Source organism: Xiphophorus hellerii, chromosome 8 (assembly GCF_003331165.1).
Source record: "Xiphophorus hellerii strain 12219 chromosome 8, Xiphophorus_hellerii-4.1, whole genome shotgun sequence".
Lineage (NCBI taxonomy): Eukaryota > Metazoa > Chordata > Actinopteri > Cyprinodontiformes > Poeciliidae > Xiphophorus > Xiphophorus hellerii.
Genome location: NC_045679.1, coordinates 22,330,598 through 22,354,969, shown reverse-complemented (window position 1 = coordinate 22,354,969; position 24,372 = coordinate 22,330,598). Strand labels below are relative to the sequence as shown.

The 24,372-nt window shown below is 38.7% G+C and overlaps 1 protein-coding gene across 31 annotated transcripts in view; it reads left to right on the top strand.

The window, feature by feature from the left end:
- fnbp1b (formin binding protein 1b) overlaps positions 1 to 24,372 on the top strand; it is a 67,082-nt gene that overhangs the window by 28,939 nt on the left and 13,771 nt on the right. For 9 of the 31 annotated variants that reach the window (XM_032568918.1, XM_032568916.1, XM_032568919.1 and 6 more), the window contains exons 4-12: positions 616 to 763; positions 6,808 to 6,870; positions 9,129 to 9,233; positions 11,585 to 11,599; positions 13,586 to 13,714; positions 13,793 to 13,939; positions 16,646 to 16,837; positions 19,514 to 19,702; positions 23,392 to 23,484. In XM_032568918.1, the coding sequence (XP_032424809.1) occupies positions 616 to 763; positions 6,808 to 6,870; positions 9,129 to 9,233; positions 11,585 to 11,599; positions 13,586 to 13,714; positions 13,793 to 13,939; positions 16,646 to 16,837; positions 19,514 to 19,702; positions 23,392 to 23,484 (1,081 nt within the window). The remainder of the gene's footprint in view (positions 1 to 615; positions 764 to 6,807; positions 6,871 to 9,128; positions 9,234 to 11,584; positions 11,600 to 13,585; positions 13,715 to 13,792; positions 13,940 to 16,645; positions 16,838 to 19,513; positions 19,703 to 23,391; positions 23,485 to 24,372) is intronic. The other 22 variants (XM_032568931.1, XM_032568927.1, XM_032568929.1 and 19 more) reach the window with 8 other exon arrangements.

Below are 24,372 nucleotides of genomic sequence, written 5' to 3'. Positions count from 1 at the left end.
TTAGATGAAAGTATAGCAATATGTGTTAGAATGACCAAAACATCTAAATCTGTGGCATGATTTAGTCTTAGGTTCCCAAGCATTCTGTATCCAGGTATAGATAATTCAAAGAAGAAAGAGCAAAATCAATATCTAGGTGTGGAAAGATGAGAGCGATCCAAAAGATATTATAAACCACAGACTCGTCAGACTCTAAAAAAACTCCCCACTTCAAAATTATGTTCTTCAACTTTGTCACAAACTATGAGAGACTTGAATGCTTTTTAAAGGCGCTGTGAATAACATATCAGCTCAAACCTTTGTGAGATATGAAAGCACTCGGCTGGTTAACACTGTTTAGTAAAATGAAGAGAAAAGATAAGGGTGATATATCAGTTTCTTGAGCTACATGTAGAATGGTGAAAGCGTGATTGTGACATGGAAACTCTTACGGTAGTCCTGATTTCACTACTCTGTAGAGTTCTCATCTAGAAAGTTAAACTCATTTCCTTTAATATTAAACTGTTCCTTTTTTTCAAAGCAGAAATGTCTTTCTGATGAAATCCAAACTCCTACTCCACTTTCCTGTGTTCGACCACCATTTTGCCTCTGACATCCTTTCTTATTTCTCACCAGGTACACCTTCTGTCGAGCCTTCTTCACGACCCTTAATGAGCTGAATGACTATGCAGGTCAGCACGAGGTCATAGCGGAGAACTTGACCTCCCAAATCTTCATTGAGCTTACGCGCTACCTGCAGGAGCTCAAGGCTGAGAGAAAAACGGTGAGAATTTTTGCAGTTAGTTTCTCTTGACGTGAAGGTTGACATTGCAGGGATGAGAAATTAAACAGCCCCTCCCCCTCAATGCTTACTTCTCTGTGAGCTGAGGTCATTGCTGTGTAAATATAGATGCACCTAAGGGCTTAGCAGAAGCGTGAAATGTGACTGATAGTCCTTCTTATAGAACCAGACTTTTATCTAACAATATAGCGACATTTTGCTTTTTTAAACCAACTTTTACGGAAGTGTCTCTTCTTTTATACTCCATTAGATACATTTTACAATTGGTGGACAGTCAACACTGAGACAACCACTAAAAACAGCCAGATTAATAGTGGAACTATGTAAGATAGAGAGGCAGCCATGTGGAAAAAGTCAGTTCTAAAAACAATCTGTCATAAGCTCTTTATCTTTGAGGAACAGTTCAGGGAACTAGAGTGGAAAACCTGAATGTTGCTCAAAGGCATGTTGATGTGGATGGTTTTTTTTAGCATACACACTAATTTGCATCAAGGCTGATGCAGTTGCTCTTTCTTCATATGGAAAACTACGAAGACCCCCCTTTTTTTTTAGATTCATTTTAGATGCAGCTGGTGCAAAAGCAAAAGGGGATTTCCAGCACATGGGGGGGAATCCTCCTGGCTTAGATTAGCCTGGCACATCTATAATCTGATACTGTGTTCACATTCATATCACAGACAATCCTTTGATAGAGCTTTGATGCTCTCACGCTGCAGGATGTCACTTTATTGGGAATTTTCCTCCTCATCTCTGCTGATGATTCTCCTGCTCTTTTATCTTATTTTACTCTTTTTTGGGATCTTCTCTTCTTACTAGCTAGCTAGGCATTGACCTGTATGATATTCTCTGGAAATTATAACTTTATTAATTTAGTCTTAATCTTAAACTCTCAATAAACTTTTTATGTGCTTATCTCGCAAAATATTATGCCCTTTTGCCTTTGTGTTTTTTGGTAGCTAAACAAGCTATCATTAGCTTGATACGGCAATAAACTATGAATATAAGCTGTAGGTTAGCTTGCAATTGGTTGGTTAGCATACAACTTAGCATATTAAAGGTAATGGGTTTTGCACCTTTAATTTCCACCTCATGAGCAGTTGTGTATACAATTTAATTATTTTTTTTTATTAACAACTGACTGGCAGTGCTCAGCAACATGTGTAACTGGGTGAAGAGTTAGCAGAGTTACCCTATGCAGCATATAGCCAGAAAAAACTTTGGTCACTTTAGTTCATTCTCAGGAATCTATTTGAAAGGACCTTACAAAGGAGAACAATTGTAATGGGATGATGGAAGATTCTTACAGTTTTGAAACTATAACATTTCAAAACCAGTCCTACTTCCTGTTTTCCTAAAATCGGAACACCATGTTTTCTCACAGCTGATACTGTTGATAGTGTCATGTGTCTTGTCTCAGCTGTATCCATTCAGCTAGCCAGTGTTTCCCTGAATACAGAGTTGTTCCATCTGGAGACATTAAGCGCATAATTTCTCAGTCACACTCAGAACAGTGTCCTTACAGAGAAAACATAGGCCCTGGCATTTTAAAGACCACCAATGAACGGTATCATGTAGAAAAGTCTATTAGAATAGGAAGTTGCTGTTATTAGTAAAAGGCCTTGCTTGATTAAAAGTCATAAAGAAAACATTGGCTTTACAGTAAGTGCATTCATGGTACTGCAGAGAAAGTGGTAATGATACCCTGAATGGTGGCTGTAAAACAGTCATGCTTTGTATCGCCAGCTTCCCTTCATTTCACTGGTTTCCTTTTTCTCCTCCCACTGATGTTCAAGTGTGATGAAGCACCTACTGGTATTTTCATCCGTGTACATGTCGGACGCAGCTGTGCAGCCCAGGCCCCAGACAGTCGGATTTGTGGGCCAAGGGCCTGCCCACTGCTGCCTCTACAGGCTCCTTATTGGTCAGGTAGAATCTGCACCTCAAGCATACAAGGAGAAAAATTACCTACTTAATTTCCCATGCAGGGTTGTTGTGTAACTGTTCCCGCTTCCTTTTGAATGTTTCGCAAAGTTAACCTTTTGCTAATCTCAGGGTGGAGGTGAGTCAGAGAAACATTTTCGTGAGTCAGAGAAACATTTTCGTAAACTTTATAGCTTGGCCTGCTTCAGACTTACAGTGCAAATTAAGAGCTTTAAACAATAACAACAGTATGCCTTTGGAATGCATTGGCTAATAACTGAATGAATACTATTGCAGAGGTTAATATGGGATGAAGAACATAAGTCCCACTGGACTGTGTTGTGCTGAGGAATCATAATAAGTTGTTCGGTCAGCAGGTTGCTGTCCTGGCCGGGGCTTAGTTGTCTTCTCTAATAAGGACATATAAAGACCATTGAACAGTCGGACACTTCTCATTGGTTCTGATATTTTATGATGATCATTCAAGATTTTTTGCCCACCCAATACCGACCTGAATCATTTAAGACTAGGAATGTGCTGATTCACAGTTCTCCTCTATTTTTTTTCCAACAGTTGCATTGATATTTTGCTCCAACTAGAGTTTTTCTAAGTCCTCCTTAATATTTTGTTCCAGCATTTAGTTAATTTGAAATGACTAGAACGTTCTGATAACGTTCTGAATCTTAACATAGGGTCTGCTTTCACTCCTTAATTTAGACTGAGGTTGATGAAAACACAGTTGTTTAGTTTCTACATTCACATTATTGGAGACAGCTCGATGTTCCCAACTTCTTGTGAACCAAGTCAGGTTAATGACTGACTAACATGGTCACCTCTTGACAGAAGCAAACCCAGAAATGGTGCAACAGGAAAGCATTCCTTACCTTCAGATGCATAAGATTGCAGAACAAGTCACTGAACTCATCCCTTTTTGTTTGGATCAAAGTGCATTCCACAGTTTATAGGTGCAGCGAGCACCGCCTTCTAGAACCCTTCACACACACCCAAATACACAATCACAATCAGAGTAGAAAAATAAAAAATATCCTATAACTCTGTTACTTATCAGAAAGAGCAAAAAAACAACATAAAAACCCAATCTGAAATTATTCTGTCAAAGTTTGACCAGTATATTTATAGTATATTATGCTTTTATATCTCTATGGTAATCCAAATGCCCCCAAAAATGCACATTTTGTGATTTAATACATAAAATTAAAAAGATTCACTGTGTAAAACCATTCTGTTCAGACCTACCCAGTGAAAATATTTAAGAATTTGTACTACATTTAATCAAATGCAGTCCATACTCCTGAAAAATAACACCAAAATATTCTTTTATTAAAAATGAACACTATTAGCGTCACAAACAACAATATTTTCAGTGTTTATGTCAAATCTTTATGAAAATATACATGCACATCAGTAGTAGAAAACTTCCACCTGACAACATTTTTATGTTTTCTGTTGTCATGCTGCCCTGGGTGGTAAGCCACATATCACATATTAAATAAAAGCAAATAATCAGATTTTTCTATTTTTTTTTTGTTTTTGCTCAACATGGTTATTTCCTGAGATACCTACAAGGATAGTGTTATTGAGGGTTTTGCTATGATCAAAGCTGCCGGTTCAAATTGTCGAATAGTTTCCAGCTACTGAGTTATTTCGCTACTTGACGTAGCTCAAAGCAGCGGGGCTGATAGCAGTCCTGTGCTGTTTCCGACCAAGATGAGTGGGTGACTCGCCACAAGAGGTTAGGACAAATTTATCTCAGGAGTCTATGAATGTAGGAAGCCAACATCCCGGAACATCTGGAAGATAAGTGAGTGTTTCCTTCGCAAAAAAACACCTGCAGCCCAGATGGTTGATGGTCTGTTTTATGGGATTGAAAGTAAGCTCAATCATCCACGGTTTGGTTTGCTCTTCGTGTGGTGAACATTTTCAAATCTGATGCTGCTGTTTGTCATCGTAGTTTGACCTTCTACAAACAGTTTTTTTTGTTTAGCAAAATAAGATGGTGGAAGGTTATAGACAGACATTGTTATGGAGACAAATATTTAGTCAAAAGAATGCTCCACATTAACAGGAACGTCTTTGCGTCTTCTCTTTATCTACTCATCAGTTTGTAAGACATCAATTCAAAGCACCGAGAGCACCACCTTTATCTAAGGTGTTTCAAATGAAGGTCAGAGACTTCACGACTTCAACCACGCCTAAAAGTCTCGTTTCTGGTAGACCTTCACAAACTTCCTCTGAAACACAGGATCACTTCCCATTTTTGTAAAACTTCCCTTAAACTCTTTGGGAAATGAGAAGTATAACTAGTAGAGGTAAACCATAACTCACAAACCTCTCTCATGTCCAGTATTTTATCAGGTGAGAATCCAAACTCCTACTGCCCCACCACCTCACTTGATTTCATGTTTCTTACCAACTTCCTTCTGAAGCCCAACCACAAGCTCAGAGTAAGTTATTGAATAGAGACATCGACATTCAGCTCAGCTACTGAGCTCAGCGACCGCAGCGTGTGTAACCAAGGGACACGCCATTGACAACCTAGAGCCTGTGTAGGCTTTTGAATTCTTTGCCAAACTTAAGACAAGAAGGAAACATTTATACGCTTTAGAAGTAATCACAAACTGATCCGAAAGCAAGTACTTTGAGATTTGGATCTGGATGGTCTGTGTTTCCATATTTTTATTTTTATTTTTTTCCTAGAGTACACAGAAAGCTGGAGATAGTTGTGGTTTGCCTTTGGGACAAGAGGGCTGAGATAAGCCAAGCGAGGCTTTGTGAAGAAACACAGCATATGTTCTGTGGGAGTTTAAGCCAGCAGCTGCTTCTGTGTGGCAACATTTAGCAGTGCCAAGATCCACCAGGAGTCCACCGCCGTTACTCCACCCGGTTCCTCCACTATTGATTTCATTTATTCATCATTCTGATATCTCATTAAGAAGCACTACTTTCCTATTGCTTGAACCGCACCATAAGCAAGTTCAACACATAACGCAGACTACTCTAGTTGTTTGTAAATAACCTGTACTAAATAATATACACTAACATATTTAAATGATTTTTTCATATCAACTTTTACCGAGGCAGGGGATTGTTTAAAAAAAGAGTAAAATAGTTATTTGATCTGCTTGAATTTGGTCAGATAAACTCACCAAAATTCCCACACAAATTCTGGGGGAATCACCAGGGTTATTCAAATAAATTCAGACGGGGAAACTTAAATGTCTGTTGCTGGTTTCTCTTCCGATGTTTGACGTTTGTGCTCTAGAAATTTCTAAACCCCAAACGTCAACCTCACTGTGAGCTAAACAAGTAAGTTAGGTGACTTTATCAAATTGCATGAGTGGAGAAGTGAAACTTAAAAAAAAGTTGCCATTTGTAATGGCAACTTTGAATAAAACTACTATAGTTTCATAATGTCATGGTATTAATAACACAATTTCAGACAGGAAAAAAAATGATCTCATTGGTTTGACTTAAATCAATTTGCCAGACAGTAGCAAATTAGTAGCATTTTTTAGCCAGCCTGTCTGGCAGTGAGCAGCAACATTTGGGATAGTGACACTGCTGCAGAACTCCTTTAAAAGTATTCATGGATAAATTTTTTGATCATACAAAGAAAGGAAAAAAAGTGTGTCCATGCCTTTCACTGGGTTTATAATAATCATTGTGAATGTGAAGTATGAATAGCCTCCCGACAGGGAGAAGAGACAACAGCTCAGCAGCAAAATCCTTGCTTCAGGCATTGTAACAAACATATGACTTTGAAGCTTTATGATATCACTGGCTACTTTCTCTTTCCTCCCAAAATTATTGGTTCCCTGCTGTCATTATTTCAGCTCTGAAATGGTTACTGTCTTCTAATATAAAGGATTGATTGCTTTAAACTGACCTAAATTTGTCATACAGAGTCTGTAAAGGAATGTTGAATTTGTCATGAGTAATATTCAAAGTGGTATTGTATGGTTTCCTATTTCTAGTTCTTAGTATGTCAAGGTCAGGCTCACCTGCTTTTTAAAATTCCTTTGAGTGTCTCATTAGAATGATGTCATTAATCATTTCCTTAAATTCCTCCCCCCGTCCCACCGCAGCATTTCCATGATGGACGCAAAGCACAGCAGTACATTGAAAGCTCGTGGAAGCAGCTGGAATCGGTAAGTGGCTCACAAAACACAGAAGCTTCTACTTTACAAGTTAACATCAATTGCAAGAGGCTGAATGAAATATAATTGGCAAAATTAATATAGAAACAAAGTCAAATCTCCAATAGGAAATGTAAAGCCTGCTTCAAAACATCTGGTTTAAATAACCCACTTGAACTCTTAAAGTTATGTTTCTTGATGTCTTGATGTGATACTTTCATTTTTCTTTTATTAATACCTCCCAGTAGGTTACATATCGCTCACACCCTTTAAACTAGATATTCCTTAATGTGATGCAACATCAAGCGAGGTCCACAAGCAGAGAGGGAACCCATGGGACTTTCTGTGTCCACGTAACAAAAAACTATGAAAAATGCATTTGAAATTTATGCTAAATGTCTTATTGATTCAAGTCTGCTTTACTTTTATGAATAAACCTTAATCCTGTTCACAGCCAGAGTTTGATATGAACCAGAGTGGTATCATGAGCCTAATACTTTGTGCTACCATACAAACCTAAGAACATCAGTCCTGGATACAATCAGTAACCCTTAAAACATGCTATACTTATTAACATTAAAAACAGCCACAGTCAACTCTGACTAAAACATTTTTACTGAGATCTTGATTGGGATTTTTTTTATTTTTCAGCTGAGTCATTTAGGATTAGGCATCTCCCAACGTAAAGTTAATAAAATCCGTGCCATGTATAATCCTAAAAAAATTCCAAAAAACTAAACTTGCTATGATTAATCAGTATCACATGGCCTAATATTGTGTCCCACTTGACAAATAGTTTTCCAGAAGTTGCAGATGCTGCATTATCTGTTTATCTTCACAGCAAAATATATTTTGTCTCAACAGGAGTTTTTACAGGTTAGCTTGGCTAATACAGTTACTATAAATTTTTGACAATGTATCAACTAAAGTGAGCTTAGCTCTATCATTTGTTTCTAAATATATATCAAACATCAAGAGCAAAACATTCAAAACAATATTTTGCTCGTTTTCAACCAGAACAGTTTTCTAAAGTGCTAAACTAATGTTAGTATGTTCAACTTTTGTAAAATACTTATCTTAGGATATTTCAGTTTGGTTCCTGTTCATTTCATGCAGATATAACTTACAGTAAAGGTTGCTCTCCTGCTTCGAATGGCTCAAATTTAGCTAACAAGCGTTTTAGCTGCAGCTCTCCAGGGACAACTGAGGAAACTTAGCACAGAGTGGAGCCCAAACACATTATCCTGCTGGGAGCTGCACCAGTCATTACAGTCTCTTTTTCATTGTAAGCATCTTTGTAAAGGGCGAAAAGACACAAAATCTATACATCAGCCAGATGGCTTGCTGTGGGTACAGCTGTTGAAAAACCACAAAAAACATGCATAGGGAGTTGAATTTTTTCAAGGACTCCAACACCAATCATTTGAAGAATTTTTTTTTTTATATCTGAGATCAGATGAAGACATTCCTAATCAAAAACCATATGACACATGTCACCTCACAAATGCTATCTAGACCTGTGTGACAAAAATAGTTAGGAAGAAGTGAGAAAACATAATCTGATATGCAACTTGATGTCAGTATTTTTCCTATCATAGTGATCTCTCAATCTGATTTTACTTTAAAAATTAAATTTACTGTATTAAAATCAAAATCTGTTTATCAAGCAAATAACATGTAATAACTGAGGAAAGAAAAAGACAAATCACCATACAGGACTGTAGCAGTAACTCTCTTTTAGCTAGAGTTTTAGATTCTCCTTAAAACACGAATGTCTATTAAGAGAAAAAAAAAAATCAAGTTTTTTTTAATAGTCCTTCTAGCCTAAGTGAAGGACTTACAAGAGAAAAATCCCAGAACACCACTTTTTATGTCCGCCTGGCCCCTTTGACGAGGGAGAGGAACAGTGCGAGAGAAATGCATAACTTGCCTTGCCCTCCTCAAACTTGTCTCTGCGCTCAATGATACCATTGTGTGTTTGGCGGAGAGGCACAGTTCAGAGTGCACACTGGCCCTACAAACAGTGACTGTTCGGTCAGAGGGTTGGATGAATGCTTGTGTTTTTTTTTCTCTCCACAAATGACCGCCATGAATATTTGTTTATTCTTCAGCCTGCGGACGTTAGCCTTCGCGGCGCACAATGCAGTACATAAAACATGCATGACGTACGCGTAGAAGTTATGACGCCCGTTGTATACCCATGTAAAGGTCACCTCGTATTAATATAGCATGTGTTAACGATGATTCAATTTAATTTCTTTTCATTTCAGTGTAAAAGAAGGTTTGAGAGGGACTGCAAAGAGGCAGACAGAGCACAGCAATACTTTGAGAAGATGGATGCTGACATTAACGTGACTAAAGCTGATGTGGAAAAGGTATGTGTCATCAAGTCAAGCTGGGTCCCTCTGATCCCTTCATTTTTTTTTTTTTTGTGGCCAATTTTGACCTCCCAACCCTAATTTGTCATACCACCATGCCTGAAAGACAAAAACGAAAAGATTGAGTGACTGTGTATTTGATGCCAGGGATGCTGTGTCAAAGCTGGCATTGTCTCAGCGGCACAGAGATTTGCTGCCGAACAAAGCTGGTAGCACAACTCAGCGCTCATTATCATTGCAGAGAAGCAGCCAAACACTCTGCAGCGCTGCATGAGCCCTAGTCACAAAGAAAACTGTGTTAATGCCACACTTGTGTGTGTGTGTGTGTGTTGCAAGGTAAATTGTCGATTCCTCCTGTGCACTTGCTTTTTCGTCGCACTGAATCGACGTGCTGTTCGATGGTATCAGATATATTATGAAACGTCACTATCCAGTTCTCACAGATCCATCCCTTCCTTTTGGCCCCCGTGGGTTTGTAGCTGATGTCATTTCCTGTTGTCATGACCAATTAAAAGAGCCCTCAAGAATCTCTGCCCGTAACCCACTCAGCTCCCACGCCCGCAAGGCATCATGGGTCAGCGGCGCGTGCTCCTGCTGCTTCCATCAGCTGCTGAGACAGGGCTCAGGCTCCGAGCTGACACGGTTCAGACGTGATTATTATGCAAATATAGTTGGGAAGAAAGAGGCTTTCTGCACTCAGGACACGCTGGGGAAGTCTGAACTCTTCTGGAGAGATGCAGCAAAGCACATCAAGAAGCTGGCCTTATCTGTCCCTGGTAGTTTTGGATTCCAAGAAAATTGCAGTTAAATGTTTTTAATTTTCATTTCATTTAATTACCATTTATCACCCTAACCTGACACCTATATTATGCGCTACATTTCTCAGTGCTGTTCGGCCCAACCCAAAAGAAATCCTGACATTGTTTTGCATCCATGCAAAACAATATTGATGTCACTCCCACAATCTGCACAGTCTGAAAGCCAAGTAGCTTAACTGTTATTAACACTGATGAAGAACAGATCATCTTGTGTTGTTGTTTTTTGAAAGACATATTTTTCATTTTTTAGAGAGCTGACAGAGTACTAGTAATTGGAGGGAATGCATGTCAAAATGTGCTACTAGTTTGGGTTTGGATGTTAGCCACAAAGTTTGTGTTTGAGCACATCTGTGGTTAAAAGAACAGCTATTTGTTTCAAGGAGACAAAGAGGGAAACAATATTATGCAGCTGAATATGTAAAAATTTCATCCTTTGCTTAATTTTGGGAAAATATTTGTAGCGTTTTTGAACTGTTTCCACAATTTTTCATGTAACAACCCCAACCCTCAATTTAATGTGCTAGGATTTGATAAGGTAGACCAACAAACAGGAAAAAACTGCCAAATGGGAAGGAAGTAATAAAGAACATTAATAAACAAAGCAGGCCAAAGTAAATCTGGCTGGCCAGTGTTCGTCTTTGCCACCGACTTCTGTTGTCAACCTGTTAGATGCTACATGCGTCAAAAGAGGCTGGCAATACAAATAAAAAGTGTGATTTTCTTTAGCGTATTTGTACTGGTCTTACATTTAATTTGCCGCTTAGGTCTTTAAAAGCCTTAATTTGAGTTGGTAAAACCTGCAAAACCATGTCAAGGGGCATGAATATTTTTGTGTCGTACTGCAAGTACAATTTAAATCCAGTATGGAATTGATAAACTTTAGGTTTCTTGCAAAATCTTTTGTCTTTAGAAAATGTGTGTAACTTTACACACATATATAGTTCCTGTGGTAATTGACAGGATATAGCAGGTTCAGGAAACAGATGGATGGTTAATGTTCCAGAAGTAGCTTCTTTTTTTTTTCCTGAAATCCGATGTGGTTTCTTCTGTGCAAAAGAGCTGCTGTTTGTTGAGTTGAGGTTTTTGAGGTTTTGTTCAGAGCTGGAGAAAGAGGCTCTTGCTGTTTTCTTCCAACCTCTGGAAAGCAAATATCTCGATTTGGGGTTTGCTTTTCTACCGCAGACAATTTAATAGATTGTTGAATGTCTGTCAGGAACGCCCCCAATCACCAACTCTGGCCCTCTCACACTCTTACACAGTACCCCAAATTATTAACTAAAAAAAAAAAAAGAAGCATGTTATACTCCTTATTACATATGAGTAAAAGTCCCCAAAAGTCCATATCTGTGTTTAATAAAGCCAGTATTTACTGTGAGCGGTTGCTATGACTGCATGTCAACTTCCCCTTTAAAGTGATGGCAAGCTTTGTGATTCAGGATGCGCATCTATGGCAACACCTTGTTTAAGCTGGAGACGGCTAACGACCCTTCTGTTTGTGTTTGTGTATTTATTCTATGCCACGCCTTGAAGCGAGGCTTGAACAAGGTAGGTCCGGCGCGCGGAGAACTTCTGTTTGTGGCGAATACACAAACACACTGTCTCGACTTTGTGGCCTACACAGCTTGAGCCAGGTCTGTCCTGTCCTGTCAGTGGCTTTGAACGCCGTCCTCTGCTGAACTTTGTGTCCGTGCAAGCCTTTTATATGTGCAAAGCAGAATAAAGTCTTGGCGAATCAGTAGTGTAAGGTAACACTGTTGGGATGGATGGAGGCTTCAACCATTACTTGCACACAGACGAGAGCAAAGCGAGCCATTTCCGGAACGTGACAACAGGATGTGATGCGGCTGCAGCACAGCAGCCGGTTTCAGAGTTATGCTACCTGCCTTGTTACCGTGATGACAATATCGTTGCTAAGCACAATCTACACTGTTTGCATGCACCTACATCAGCTCAGCTTCACATGCATATACAGTTAGCAACCGTACCCAGTTTTTTTTTTAAATCACATATTCTATTCTGTAGATTTCACTTATCTGTGATTCTACTTTTCCTCTTAAGTGTTATATGCTACCCTCCTGTTTTTAATGCTTTTATGTTCATTTACAAAGGCACACACAAAGAAAACTGAAGCATATACAGCACAACGTGGTAGAAGGGTGGGCCAAGAAATTAAATTAGGTATTCATATCCCTCTAAAGTGGATGTAACTGTAACTTTAACCTCCTGCTGTATGAAAAATGACCCTGCTTATCGACAAAGTTGAAATGTTAAATGTTTAAATGAATTAACTTAGGTTTTCTCTTGAGTGTCTTAAATTGTATTTCACAAAGTGTCTGAAACTAAGCTAAGCTTCAAACTAAATAAGTAAAACAAATTATTTAATAATTACTAAAAAAAACTTTCCTTTCAGTTTTTTATGTCTAGTTTTCCTCATAGATATCTGGAAAAGATTAATCTCTGATGTCTGTATCCGCAGCTGTCTTGCGCATTTTTTCTTTTTTTGCCTTTCTAGCCTTTTTTCATAAATATATGCAAGTATTTAACAGACCAAATACCGGTCACATTAACAAATTTTAATGGACGATAAATTGTCCCAGTAATTATTGTGATAAACGATAATATTGTTGGTTTGAGACCATTTTCAAGTCATGTATTGCATTGTATAGTTAAGCAAGTTTTCCCTCTGAGAGACAAATAAACTTTAATTTTGTGAAGATCACTTCACACTGGAACTGGAGTATATTTTAGCTATCCAAAAATAAGACACCACAACCAAAAACAATAAATAAAATGGAGATAAAGACAACTTGAAATCGAAGCCATAACAAAATATTCATTATCAGATGTAAACTATCAAACTAACTTCAATTAATCATGCGATTAATTACTTATTGTGACAAGCTTAGTCATAATCACAGGCTCCTAAGGTAACTCTTCCTATGGACTACCAGCTACTATTTATGTGTGGATGGGCTCCAGAGCTGACGGAAAGAGGAAACAGATATGAGTACTTAGCAGCATGTACACACACACACACACACAGTCTAGCAGAGATTATCTCATCTCCATCTGCTCGCTATTGGTCAGTAATAACCTGCTCCTGCTGAGTTTCTGACTGTCTGCCTGCTTCCCTTACTGTATACTAGCCTAAAATAATCAACATCATGGCCAAATAGGGCAGGCAGTCAAATCAATCCAAATCCTCCAATTCTGCCATCTTTTCTTTATATATATATATATATATATATATATATATATATATATATATATATATATATTTTTTTTGTTCTGGCCTACATACGATTAAGGCCGTTGCCTCTTCCTGACATGGATTTCCACCTGTCTCTGTGGGTCCATTTGCTTCCTGTTTATGTGTTTGTCAGTGACCCAGCCTCACAAATAGAAATGTAGTTTGTTTTTTTAAAATTTGGTTTGTGTTTAACCCACACATCCATGTCAACACACAGGTTTAGCAAAGAGATATTCACACTATTCACGTCTGTGTGTAATGTTTTCTTTTCCATCCTGCAGGCACGACAGCAAGCTCAAATGAGGCACCAGATGGCTTCTGACAGCAAGGGCGATTACTCGTCCTACCTGCAAAAGTTCAACCAGGAGCAGAACGATCATTACCACACAATAATTCCCAACATATTTCAGGTAAATACGACATGATGGCTGCATAAACGCGCATCCGTGTGCAAGCGCAAGTCACCTCACACCTGCATTGAATTGCAGAAACTTCAAGACATGGAGGAGAAAAGGATCGAGAGAGTAGGAGCGTGCATGAAGACGTTCGCAGAGGTGGACCGCCAAGTGCTGCCCATCGTGGGGAAGTGTTTAGACGGCATGACTACAGCCGCCGAGTCCATCGAGCCCAAGACTGTGAGTATACGGTGTTATCTGTCTGTGCACACAGACGCCCCCATGTGGGACATATTACTCGCTCAACCAGGCTGCCGGTTACAACCCACACACTGTCTGTTAGGGTAGCACTAAAACAAGAAGTGTGCAAGTGGAATGGGACTGTGGGTGGTGTTTTAGAATGAAATAAAATATGAATTACAAGGTAACTAGGGACTTTTCAAGGGGTTTTTGTGGGTGAGCAAACACAAACACTCTTGTTTTTATTAAAAGAAAACTAACAACTTAAATAGATTGTGCACAAAACCTTTCAACGTATTTTTGGTCCAGTTTCTAGTGAAAATATCTTGGTACACTTGAAATAAGGCAAAACTAACTTACAAGTAACTTTTCATAAATATTAAGGAATTATTGACTTAAAACAAACTCCTATTTTTTTGCTGAAAAGTTACTTGTAAGTTAGTTTTGTTTTATTTCATGTGTTCTGAGACATTTGCACTAGAAAATAGGCCAAAAAGACTTGTGTTTTTGCAGTGCATATGTAAAACTTGCCTGATTCTCTATGTTAAAAATTATACTCAGTGGTCTCAGCTAAACGGTCACTTGTTATTATGCAGAAAAAGTTCACTGAACTTGTGATTAAGAGAGATTCACATCGTAGCAGAAGAGTTGTGGGAACATCCTCTGTGCCTTTAGGGGGAGAGCTTTCCAAGAACTGAAAAAAAGGACTTTATGATGTCAGAAGGATTATCTTGGGTTTGGCTTTTAGATTTGGAATTTTTAACAAAGCCCTAAATTCACATTAGTTGTTTAGAGGAGGGATTGATGTCTTATGAAACTAAATGCTACAAAGCTAAGACTAAGAAACCTTCACATAATTTTTGATCGGCTTTTGAAATAATTCTAGTTATGGAACAGATCTGCTCCAAAATATCTAGATTATTTTGGAAGCCGAATCAGATGCGGTGGTTGCTGTTTTTGCCAAAGTATTTAATTAGAATTATATTCAAAGAGATATGGTGATAGATGTATTCAAAGGCAGCAAAATGCAACTTTATTTCTAGAAGTCACTCTCTTTGGATCTTTTGAAAGCTGGATTCTATGAACAGAGTAGTCAGTATCGAGCCGCAGTAGATGGCACTTTTATAGGGACATATTTAACATTTTATTTTAGATTTAAGAACTTTTTAACAGAGCCTGAAGTTGATGGATGTTATGTTACAGCTGAGTTTGTAAAATCTGCTCTGCGTCAAATTCAAGGCCATCGTTGTCTTCTGGTCACCACGTCTTGTCGGAAAGTGTCGCAGCTCTAATATCTCTTTGAGGCCAAAGCACATTTGTTAGCTGAAGATCTGTCACTAATTCGTGGTCTCTAGAACTTGGATATTGAAAAAAATAATAATTGTGCCATAAATTAGGATGTCATATACTAGTTGCTTGGTGTATGACGGAAACAAAGGTGACTGTTCCCAGAGATCCCATCGTGAGTACGCTCCAGGGAGACGACTCCAGCCTGAAACTGTTCTGCTAAAGTAAACAACGGCTGAGGATGACATATCACATGCTTCCTCGTCTGTTCCTCCTCCACTCTGGTCTTATTCTTCTGTCATACTGTATAAGGAGATAGCAGATTTTCAAACCTTGATCCCGTTGAACTCCAGGCAGACTGTCTTATCAGCTCCAACAGTTCATTGTCTGTTGCAACTGATTCACAAGCTTCTTCCTGTGTTTGTGGTTCCCAGTGATGGTGTTCCAGGAGGTCTTTCTTTTTTTTAAAATTTTTTTTACAAACAACACCAAAACCTTTTCAGTACGTGTGTGTTTTTTTAAGCAAGAAAAATACAATTTAATTCAGATATTTTTGAGTTAGAATCTTTAAGAGATGTCTTTACTTCCTTTAAATTTAGAGGTTTAAATCTACTTTGGTTACTATGCTATACAAATTTGGGAAAGTCCAGATGGTGATGTTATGACTTTGCAAGTTTAATTCACAACATTTTACACAAACATGCCTGTTTGTTTAGTGTAAAATAGCACTTCAGACACACCGCTTCATCTGACATCATGGAAAAAGCATCAAAACAAATCTGACAAGACAGAAAGAAAACTGTGGATCTCCACAAGTCCACTGAGAACAATTTCTAGATGGCTTCACGAAGAAAGAACAATATATGGAAATATTGAAGCAGCATCCATAGACATCAGCTAGGAAGTGGATGCTTTGGCAAAATAGGTCTTCCAAATGGACAACAATCCTAAAAATAATGCCAAATTAGCTACTAAGTGGCTTAAGACCAACAATATTATCAAAAAATAGGGTTTAACTAATGAAAATGTGTGTGTGTGTGTGTGTCAAAGTCGCCCACAAACCTGACTCAGTTATGCTAGTTCTGTCAGGAGGAATGGGCCAGACGTCAAGCAAACTACTGTGAGATGTTTCAGGAAGGAAACCACAAACATTTGACCTAAGCCATGCAATTTATAATTCTACCAAATAGTCAGGAAATGTATGCAAACATCTGATTTCCAAGGAAGCATGGCAAGTATCCAAAATAGTCTCTCATTAAAGTTTAGCTTGACTTAACAAAAGACAGTGGGAGAAAATGCAATGAGTATGCTCATATTTGATTTAAAATGTAGTTATTATGGCGACGTCTGAATATTTCTGAAGATAAAAATAAATAAAAACATTTTGCACTGACCAGTGCGGCCGCTTTCTCCCTCTAGGATTCTCAGCAGGTGGTGGAGTCCTTCAAGTCTGGCTTTGAGCCCCCGAGCGACGTGGAGTTTGAAGACTACGGTCAGGCCATGAAGAGGACGGTGTCCGAGAACAGCCTGTCCAACTCCAAAGAGAGCAAAGAGAAGCCTGCCGGCAAGAGCAAGCCCAAACTGTGGCCTTTCATTAAGAACAAGAACAAGGTAACGCACGGAGCTGCACTCAAAAGCCTCACTCGTTTCGATGCATTGTTCTCTCCGGGAGGGCAGCCTGCTCTTTTTGGAGCATACTGTGGAACAAAAAGCTGGAGGCAGCTCAGATTTTTTTGTCATTACCTGAAAATTAATTAGTATAAGTTAGACTTTCTACACTAATTGCAGTGCATCATTTTCTTGCATTTTTTTCTTTAGTGCTCTTCGATATTTGTTCACTATGTTAAGCTCATGAATTTTCTTTTCTAGTTCTTTGTTACTATTGCCATTTTTGGTTGTTATTATTTGCCACCCGTCTCCTCCTCCCACTCAATCACCCTCACCGATGTTGGGGCCAACCTTTTTTTTAAATATAACACACACTAATGGATTTCTATCTTTGCTTAATGGGCGGACTCAACTGGCAGATGATAACCCGCTGTCCAATCTTAAGTAACACTCTCCTTTTTACCCTTTTCGTTTCCACTGGTCATCAGTTTCATGAAGTTTTCCTCTGGTTATGGCTTATGAACTCTAAATCTGACCTTTGGCTGTCTAATGGGCTGGTAGCACTGTTAATATTAAAGTAGCCAAGAAGGTAATTGAGTAATTGAGTGTATGTGTGTGAGTGTGTTTGGCCAAAAAAATCATAGCAGGCACTAGTGTAATCTACTCCATGTAACCTTATGGAAAGACATTTAAACTAGAGATGCACCAGTCTGAGTTTTTGTGGGCAATGTCTGGTTTTTGTAAAGCTTTGACCTGCTTATGAAGAATTTAGATATGATTCTTATTTTTTTCTAGCCATCCAGCTAGCTATAAGTAAGTGGTCATTAACTATTCAGTCCCTCCAGTTTTTCACGACTGCACAATCGTGGAAATTCATGTAACAGCAACAGATACGTAACTATTTGAAAATTTTGTGCAAAAATGATCAAAAACATTGGTACTAATTTGGAAATGTAATTTATCCTGGGGGAACATTGCACTAAAACATTAATTAACATTTCTGTAAATGTACCAGAATTGACCAAAATGCTATTTTTCATCTGTCGTCCCTGGACAATGAATAATTTCTCTTGCTAGAAACAAAGGTTGTACAAAAACAAGGTTAAAATGACCTAGCTACAACAAATGTATCAATAAACACAAAAAGTACAAACAGTAAATACAAAACAAAAGAAACCTGCTAACTCCCTCCTGCAGGTGACAGTATTTCTTACTTCTACCACTGAGTCCTCAGTCTTACTTGATCTCAACTTAGTTCTTTATAGACTTGGCAAGAAACAAAAGTGACATTTGCTGTCATACATTAGGGCAAAGTCTCCTGATATCAAGCTATTCAAGTGTTCTAAAAAATAGTAATGTTTGGGGATTAATGAGGAAAAAAATAATTGCAAATATTTCTAAAGTAGCATCGCAAAATCACATTTTGATTGCAAAAAAAAAAGCACAAATAATCATAAAATTTTGGAGGCACTGACTGTTTATAGAAACAGAGGTGATTTCTCACCATTGGCCTGAAAAAGTAATGAACAGTTGCATTTACCAAAATATTTGTGGTCAGCATCAGTATCTCTAAACTTTGTACATTTCTTAGACAATGTTCTTTGTTACCTTAATTCCATAATTTCTAAATCTAGTATCCAGTATCATAAATGGAGTGATCGAAATCTGAAAAGACCAACCAGTCTTCCTGTAATTTGCTGAAAGTCCTGCTTTATCAAAAGTGAATGGTCAGCACAACTTTCATTTAAAAAAATATTTTTTCATTAAATAGCTTGTTACAATCTCGATAATGCTGAAAATTCACCGGTTGTTCTTCACTCAGTAACGGGATTTTTTCTTTTAGCCTATTAGCTCTTAGCAACGGCGCGTTCACCGACCAAAAAAATGTAGACTTTTGGAGTTTGATAGGTCGAGTCAAGCTAGAAATCAGTCTTTTCTGATCACAAACCAATTTCTTGGTGCATCTCTAATTTAAACACAACAAATATCTGCATGCAGGCATAACAGACACACAAAAAGAGCTGTAATTTCTTCTAATTGTAAAGAAACAAAAGCAGTCTTTCTGCGTAATCTGTCTTTGCATGTGCATTATCGTGTCTAGAGCCTTGTCACTGCTTCATCGTCTCACATCTGAACCAGTTGTTCTGAGGTTTGAGGATGGAAAAAGGCAATTAGCTCTGTCTCCTGATGACCTGATGAATTCAGTGATGAATTTCCTCTGGGATGTAGTAATTTACTCCTTCTTGATAGAAGAAGAAAAAAAAAAAGCAGAGAAAGGATCTCTAAAATGGATTCCGGCATGCGCTTTGATTCAAATTCTTTGCTTTGTCGCAGCTGCTTGCTTTGCACCCTGAACTCACGCTGATCGTTTTGTTCTTTTTAACAGTTTGTCTTTTTTTGGTTTTCTATGTTTTAACTGTTAATTTGTTCCCACAACATAAGCACTCATACACTGGGTTTGGCATTCCTTTGGTTGTCTTTTACATTCTGTTTGGCTTTTTTTGTTGTTGTGCGTTTATTTTTTAATATTTGTAGGAGGCTTATTTATTTCGTTTTGTGTTCCCTCCTTTTCCTCCTTTGTCTGTTTTTCGTTGGATTCTCGTCCCCTTCTTCTTCTTCTTCTTCTTCCATGTTTTTCTTCCTTCTCCTTTTCGAAACGGCTCCCTCTCACACTGGTAGCTTATGTCCCTGTTAACGTCCCCCCGTCAGCCCCCACCTGCCCCCCCAGCCTCATCCCTGCCCTCACCCTCTGCTGTTCCCAACGACCCCCAGTCTCCCAAGCAGCACAAGGAGCCCCTCTCCCATCGCCTCAACGACTTCATGGCCTCCAAACCCAAAATGCACTGCCTCCGGAGCCTGAGGCGAGGGGTAAGTGTGTGTCCAGCGAGCTTTGTGCATGTGTTTATATGAGTGGTTGTGTGTCCACACCTGTACCTGAGCTCTGCACCTGCTGCACTGCATGAGCGAAGCAATGCAAACCTTTTTCAAACCCGCTGAACTTTCTCCCATTTTGTTGCGTTACAGCTTTTTTTTTGTTTGCTTGTTTATCGTAATTAACTAAAAAAAACAAAAGTTATGGATGCTTCTGAAGTAAAATGTTCCTAAAATTTCAAAAAAAAAAATTCCACGAACTTGAAATCTGCTTTTAATTTGTATTCAGCCTCCTTTATACTAATACCCCTAAATAAAATTAAGTCAAATCAGAAATCAACTACTTAGTAAACTGCAAAAACACAAATTCTTACCAATTACCTTATTTTTGGTCTAGTTTCTATTGTAATTATCTTAGCAAAAAACAAACTTACATGCATCTTTTCAGCAAGATATAGGAACTTGTTTCAAGTAATTAATTCCTTAATATTGATTTTCGAAAGTACTAGTTCCACTGGATTATTTCACTTATAACAAAACATTTTGCACCATCTGTTTCACAGTTAAGCCCTACCTTCAGTTATAACAGTTATAACATGAAATTTCTTTCATGTGTGGAAAATTACAAGGGTTTGAATATGTTTCCCAAGCTTTATTATGCCAGTTTGAAAACAATGCAAGCTGAATATGTATAATTTGAAAACAACTTTTGAAACTATCTGACAAGAACTTAGATCGAGTAAGTAGCTTCTCTCATGCAGTGCTCAGCTTCACTTGCGTGCTTCTGTGGTGCATAGTTACGAGTCCCCGTTACTCATCTGACTCACCGACAGTCTCTTCATCTTGTCCCCTTCACATTTCATATTAACTGCTCTCACAGCGACAGACCCTCTCACCTTTCCGCTGCCCCTCCTTCTCCTCTGACAGAAAGATGCAAAACGCCTGAGCCGTTCCTGGCAGTAGCATGGAGACAGAAGTGGTTCCCCCCCACCTCCTCTGTGCTACTCACTCTGCAGTCTACGTTGGAGACAGATTGTTTTAGTTTTGCTTTGATGCACGCGATATGAAAGACAGAAAACAAAGAACGTGAGTTTATGATAAGAGTGGAGTGATGGAAAAGGGCCAGGAGAGGGGGTTTGGAAAGGCTGTTAGGTGGGTGGTTTTTATCAGCACCAACCCGGTGTCCTGGTTTATGTCGCCACCAGTTCCTGTTCTACAGTCCTAGCTGGAGCTGCAGTGGAGATACTGGGTGACGGTCACTGGGGAAGGTCAGAGCATACTTTCCTGTCATGCGACCACTCCCTCCCATATCCAGCTCTCCCTGATCTCAGGAACAAGGTTGTCGTTTTTAATGTTCCTTCCGGGCAAACAATTGTCTTTTTTTTTTTCCTTTGCATGTGTTCGTGACTTTAAAGGACAGCGTGTACCCACAGTAAAAACCTAAATGCAAACATGACCTGGAAAAGAACAAACGTGGGGCAACAGGCCGGTTTGTGAATATCACTGAGGAGGAAATGACGGTAGGGAGCGCAGAGAAGAGGGAAGTGTGTAGTTTTTCTGACACTGGGCGCATGTAGCAGGAAGCGCACGTTCTTCCGAAAGCGGAAGTGCTGCAACAAGTTTCAAGAAGAGAGATTTTAAAAGAAAAAGATCAGAGATAAATTGCAGGCATTGTTTTCGGACCTCTAAGTGATCGAAGTAGAAGGCTGAAGGTTCCTGGGGATGCTAGGAGTGGTTAAAGGAAATACGTTTTTCAGATTTTCTCGTCTAGTGGCAAGGTTCAATATGTAGCTACATGTTGAATTTAGACTTTTTTTTGTAACTTAAAGATCTTCTGTTTGGGAGAAAATTAGCTATTAAGGAAAGGTGTAAACTAACTCTTGAAGGACACCTTACAAATTTCAGTGGCAGAATCTGTGCTAACATTTCTTTATAGCTACAGCTACGAGCACACTACTTGTTCCAAGCTTAACTTAGAATTAGCTGCAGCATCCTGCAAAAGTGTTCATACTCCAACTTCTTCAAATGTCATCACCTTACACCCAAAGTTTACTGCTTATTTCAGTGAGATCTGCTATGATCTACAAAAACAAATTAGTGTGTTATTGTGACATGGAAGTAAATGGGGACTTGCTTTTGTATGTTTAGTTCCTTTCATATAAATATACAGTACGTTCAGTATGCTAAATTTAGAGACATCTGTGTCTATGAGCTTGTACATATAAAGAGTGAAGGTTTTGCCAAGCTCGCCACAAAACAGCTCAATCAAAAGGAATAAAGAGCATCCATGACCCTCAATTTGTCAAGTCTTGAATCTTAAATTGCGAATTTAGTTATAGACTGTGACTGGGCCATTCTTGCATATTCTTATACTTTGATCTAAACCACTTTTCGTTTTTTACAACTAGTACATATGTTGAGTGGGGGTTCCACGATATTAGAAAATCACAATATTGAAAAACTTTTGTTAAACATTATAATATCAGTATATATAATTATTATATCTATGTAGTTAAATTAATGACAAGTTCAATATATTGTCAAACCATAATTTAACCTTAAAGTGTAGTCTGGACACTGCGAAGCCAGTGGAGCAGGATAAATAGTGGAGTGTCGTGAGAAAACTAGCAGTTCACTGTGCTACATGCTTTGTGTATGCAGGTGAATAATGAGTCAGTTTTCCAATTTGAAGAAACAAATGCAAGAATAACAATTTCCAGTTGAGTCCGTAATATGCTGCTACTTAGTTTAGCAGTAAGATATGCCAGCAGAAATCTAAGCTATGCCACTAAATCAAAACTTGTTTTCTCTGTTTTGAAAATCGCAGTTTTGTTCTAACAAACCACAAATATACTTTTTGTAATTTTCCCATAAAATTGAATGTAAAACAAAATCAGGTATGTGGTATAAGGTGACAAAATTGAGGAATAAAGTTATAGAAGTATAAATACTTTTATAAGGTGCTGGATGTTTCTCTTGATGTTTCTTGTTAGAAGGGTAGTTCAGCAAGGTCTTTGTTAATTATTTCATTTAGGAATAACAAAATGTAGCCCTGTGAAGCACAATTTGTTTCTAATACGATTTTATGAATATAATAGCTTTTCATATAAGCCGTGTGATGGGACAGTGTAGATCCATGCAAAACCTTTGTGAAGCACTGATGCCAGTTGCCATTTGTCAATCCATTCATCACTTTTGTGGGCTGCTGCCTTGTACATGTCGCATTTATTTAAGTGTTTATATGAAATAAGAAATATTATTTTTCTTGCCTTCAATGCCATTAGAAACATCTTTTTCATAAAGAAACCTGTGTGGAGAAATTTATCAAAGACAGATCTAGCTTCAACCCCCAATTCTAGTGTTATTCAGTGTTTATATGAAAGTCAATAGGAACGATTTGGCTTCTCTACCCGCTTCCTGCAAGGAGAACACAGTGTCACACTGGAGATTAAAGCGCCTGTGGAGGTGTGCTAGTTGTGCACAGTGGAAAGATGTGCACCCCCTGCAGGAGAGTCTTCTGTGTGCTGCATATTAAGCTATCTAATCCATCCGTTGTCACTGCATGTTTGTTGTTACGGAAGTAGAAAGAGCAGGTTTGTGCTTTAGGAACCATCTCATAAGGCAAGCAGTCATTAAGGTCTTGTTTTCCTGACTTTAAGCTTTACTCTCTCTGACTGCCACTACAGCAGCAGTCCCCACGCTCGCTCATTTATCACAAAGAGCTCATGAAGAGGACTCTGGGTCAACCCACATATGCTTTCGAAGCAAGGCAATATATTGTAAGTGTGCGTGTTTTGAGTTTTACGTTAGGAGACAGTGAGTATCCCACCACGTTTATACATGCTTGCAGAGAGAGCGAATGAGTATCGAGAGCGAGCGTGTGTGTGATTAGTAAGGCCACACGAAAAGCAGGCAGTAGCCTCTTTTTTTCTTTTTCTTAAGTGATGTGAGGAGACCGTTGGTCCCAATTAATGAGGCAAAACCACCTCACAAAGGAGGCTAGTGTCTGCATCTGGCTCCGTGTTCATCACATGGCTGTGTCACGTGTCGGGATCGAGACGAATGATCGGAGAAGATGGTGATCTCATCCCTCATCACATGTTATCAGCTTGGGGTGTTGAAGTGTCCTGCAGCTGTCTCGGGGGGCTTCCCCCCTGCTCCGTATCTGTAAAAAGGGGTCAATTCACAAAGTGTCGCAAGCACCTGAGGATGTGCGGAGATTGTGGATGTGGGGATGTGTGGCTACCACCATCCCGCTCAGGATTCACCAACTGTGTGCTAAATAAACGTCCGGTGGAGACGCATGTTTGGACGAGGTGTTAGTCACACTTTGGATCTGGGTTCAGCACGCAGTGCCAAGAATTCACCCCTCCAGGGCTTTCTGTGTGCCGGTGTCCCATATTACAGCGATGCTGTCTGTCTGCAAAAGCCATGATACACTTGTATATATGTGTCTGTCTGGAGTTTAACATAAAAATTAAAATTTATGCTAGGTTGCACATTGATTGCTAATATTAGCAACACTTATTATATAATCAGTTACGGTAAAGCTTAAGGATGTAATAGGTTGTCACTGAACACGGGAATCAAGACAGATGCACTCTGAAAGCTAAATTTCACTTTTTATCCATGTAATCCATCCAAATTTTAAAATGCCTGTCAACAAC